The 4,076-nt window shown below is 39.0% G+C and overlaps 1 protein-coding gene across 1 annotated transcript in view; it reads right to left on the bottom strand.

Moving 5' to 3' along the window:
- Positions 1 to 1,518: 1,518 nt before the first annotated feature.
- The window catches only part of PECR (peroxisomal trans-2-enoyl-CoA reductase), a 35,302-nt gene continuing 32,744 nt past the window's right edge, over positions 1,519 to 4,076 (bottom strand). Inside the window, exon 9 of the mRNA XM_023510371.1 lies at positions 1,519 to 1,838. Coding sequence (XP_023366139.1) covers positions 1,753 to 1,838 — 86 coding nt within the window. The 3' untranslated portion in view covers positions 1,519 to 1,752. The remainder of the gene's footprint in view (positions 1,839 to 4,076) is intronic.

Genomic DNA, 4,076 nt, shown 5'->3' with positions numbered 1-4,076 from the left:
CTCCTTTAACATGAATAGTTATAGAATTATTTTTCTCCAGGTGTCTTTTCCTTCCTGTTATTCACCTTGTGTACCATGACCTTATCCTTTGTGACCCTTAGCACACTTGGGAATTTTAAATTTATGAGTGAGGTTTGATTCATGGTTGGCTCATGTGTGCTCTCTCACACTTTGGTTGTGAACTCCATGAGGCAAGACCCACGTCTGTGTGCGTGTGTGTGCACGCGCATGTGTGTGTGTGCATATATACATATACAGGGTGTCCATAAAGTTCACGTGCAATTTAAAATACTTGGCTATATCAAATTACACAAAAACTTTATGGACACCCTTTATATTTCTGTCGTCAGTGCATGTCTGACTCCGGCATAATGATAAGTATATAGGAGGAGCTCAAAATAATTTGTTGCATGAATGATTAGGCCCCATTCAGCAATAGTCACTCTACAGCAAAGTTTACAAGGATAGTAGCACAAGAATATGATTGACAGGACACTGTTATGATGCATACAAAAGTCCTAGAGCCTAGACTTAAGATTCTAGAATACTGACAATGATCATTCCCCACTGATAGTTAAGAACTTCTAACAAGGAATTGTAGCTAAGTTTAGTACTATTCAGGGCAGGCTCCGTGAAAGCAGAAATAAACAAATGTCAACACTGTGGAGACCCCAGATGAGTGTCATTGAGCTACTTCTCAGTGATTAGAAAGAGGGTCAATTAATTATGTCAAAAAGTGAACATATGCAATTTGTTAATGGCATCTCACAAATAACTGTCTAACTAACAAATGAGAATACTGAACCCTGACATAGTTGCATAAAATTTAACTTTAATTTTGTTTTTGCATATACAAATAGATACGTGGAGAAAAGGAAATATTTCTGGATAGGAAATCAACACACAGAAAAAGCCCACAAAATAAATGTAACCATTATTTTTTAATTGAGAGGTTACACAAATTTGACTTGATGAACAAAACAATCTACACAACCATTACCACAAGGTTTTATTGATCTAAAAGTATTTGCCATGAAAGATGAGTCTCTGTATAATTGTAGTTGTAAAAATCACAGTTATGCCACAAATTATATTTATTTTCTACCTTCACAATTAAGTAATAAAAAACTTCTGGGAGTTCATGAGTCCTTTAATTATTATCGATTTCAAATTATTTCATTTTTCAAATACATTTCTTAGAAATAGAAAGTAAACTCATTTAACATGTTAATTTCCGTTACTTAAAAAAATTTTTTTTGAAACAGAGTCTCACTTGCTCACCCTTGGTAGAGTGCCAAGGCCTTGTGAGAGTGCTATGGCATCATAGCTCACAACAACCTCAAACTCTAGGGTTCAAGTGATTCTCTCACCTCAGCCTCCCAGGTAGCTGGGACTACAGGTGCCTGCTACAATGCCCAGCTATTTTTCAGAGATGGGGTCTTGCTCTTGCTCAGGTTAGTCTTGAACTAGTGAGCTCAGGTAATACACCTGTCTCAGCCGCCCAAGTGCTGGGATTACAGGGGTGAGCCACTGTACCTAGCTTCCTTAAAAATTTTTTAAATCACAGTTATAAAGACAATGGTTGAGATATAAAAATGCATTTATTTCTGGAATAACTTTTACACAGATATCATTGATAACATTTAAAAAGCAGAAATTTTTTTTTCCATATAAATCACATAAAAAGCACAAAAGTACATTCTCAAGATGTTAAGGCACTCAGGGATAAAGATCAACTGTGGTTTCTTCAGCTTAGAGTTTAGCTTTGAGCTTCAAAGACTCCTTGATCCTTTTGACAACAGAAAGGTCTCCTGCGCCCTCAGGCCAGTTGTCATGATCTGTTAAATAAGTGGAAAGCCTGCAGTCACTTCCACGTCTGTTAACCTCATCTGTCCCCTTAGTTTCCACCAGACCCACTCTGATTTTCCCTGGTTCATCCATTTTCTCATCACACACACAAAAAAGAAATCCTTCAAACAATTGTTTTCGAGAAGATCTGGACTTGAATCCCACATCTGCCATTCACCAGCTTCCCCAAATTTGGGGATGGTATTCTTCCTGAGCCTCAGTTTCCTCCTCTATTGAAGGATATGATAACATCTGTATTTTAAAATTGTGAGAGTTAAATGTGACACCGTAAGTACAGTGCTTGGCATCCTATAGATATTCAATAATGTCTCATTAATAATAATTTTTTTTTTTGAGACAGAGTCTCAAGCTGTCACCCGGGGTAGAGTGCCATGGCGTCATAACTCATAGCAACCTCAAACTCTTGGGCTCAAGCAATCCTCTTGCCTTAGCCTCCTGAGTAGCTGGGACTATAGGAGCCTCCCACAACACCCAGCTATTTTTTTTAGAGATGGAGTCTTGCTCTTGCTCGGGCCAGTCTCAAACTCATGAGCTCAAGCAATCTACCAGCCTCAGCCTCCCAGAATGCTAGGATTACAGGTGTGAGCCACTGTGCCTGGACTCCTTAATAATAATTTTAAAATAAGTGCTTACTTTGTACCAGGCACTGAACATTGCCTCCTCAGCATCTGGTCCTCTATCACCTCCTTTCAACAGCCTCTGTTGCCATTTGAAAATCCTCAGGTTCTACGGGAACCCTGGCCCCAAGGAGGGACGTGCAGTCTAAGCTAAGACAGTCAGTGCACTTCAACCCAGTGGTTGTGGTTATTAGTTGAGGACTGATATTTGCATAGCTAGTCTAAAACACAGGGGATCTCAGAATTTTGTTAGAATTTCTGGAACAAAGTCATTCGTCTCTTTCTCTCCCTCTGTCCAGCTGCATGTGAAGAAAGAAGTACCATATTTTGCTGTGTACAAGGTGCTCCCATGTATAATATGCATCCACATTTTTGACCCAAACATTTAGGAAAAAAAACTTTCATTTTAAGTTTTTTTTTTAGACATAGCAGAGTCTCACTTTGTTGCCCTTGGTAGAGCGCTGTGGCAGCACAGCTTACAGCAACCTCAAATTCTTGGGCTCAAGCCATCCTCTTGCCTCAGCCTCCCGAGTAGTTGGGACTAGAGGCACCAGCCACAACTCCAGCTATTTTTTAGGGATGAGTCTTGCTCTTGCTTAGGCTGGTCTCTATAACTCCTGAGCTCAGGCAATCCACCTGCCGCAGCCTCCTAGAGTGCTAGGATTACAGGAGTGAGACACCGCTACGGGCCCTTAATTTTTTAAAACCAAATTTTTAATTGTTTATTTTTACATACATGACTTTTATATTATAAAGGAATTTTGTAAAAATACCAGCTAGACTGTTAGCTCCCCCCTAAAGAGAAATATGCTGCTTATTTTTACATACTTGACTTTTATATTATAAAGGAATTTTGTAAAAATACCAGCTAGACTGTTAGCTCCCCCTCTAAAGAGAAATATGCTGCTCTTCCTTGGCCAAAAACATTTCCATTACAGGTTCGGGGTAAGTTCAAAAAAACTGATTACCGTATTCCAGGGTATTATTTTGCATACAGATTATCATTATTGCTTTGTAGAGTTATTATTTTAATGCATAAGCATAAATTTAAAATTAAAAACATATAGACATAGAATTAGTACTACCTATGTATAATGTGCATCCTTATTTTTCCCTCAAAAATTATGGCAAGTAAAAGTAATCATTACACACGACAAAATGCCACGTGGCTTGAGAACAGCAGGTAACCACCCAGCAACCAGGAAAGCCAGCCTTAAGATAAGAGGCAAGAGGGGAAAAACCGTCCTTGTTGGGATCACCGAGCTACCCAGAATACCTACTTTGTAGTTGTGTGAGTGAGTGCATTCCTCCCATACATGGTTGGAATTGTGACTAAAAGCATCCAATTTGACACAGGGTGTTAAATGTGCATTACCTAAATCAATCCTCCCAATAGTCCTATGATATAAACATTATTATGTGTCCCCACATTATAGAAAAGAGAAGCTTATAGAAATTAATTTTCCCAGGACAGAGCCAGGTGTCCAGCCAGGCATTCTTGTTTTGGACCTGGCAATCTCCAAATACTATACCGAAAGGCTGAAGACTCCCACCCATTATATGTGGGAGGGGGGTAGATAGTCTTAAAAG

The sequence above is a fragment of the Otolemur garnettii genome, unplaced genomic scaffold (genome assembly GCF_000181295.1).
Source record: "Otolemur garnettii isolate 467f Iridium unplaced genomic scaffold, OtoGar3 scaffold00013, whole genome shotgun sequence".
In the NCBI taxonomy this organism is placed as follows: Eukaryota; Metazoa; Chordata; class Mammalia; order Primates; family Galagidae; genus Otolemur; species Otolemur garnettii.
The sequence above is the reverse complement of the archived record's forward strand: the minus strand, read 5'-3'. Positions and strand labels throughout refer to the sequence as shown.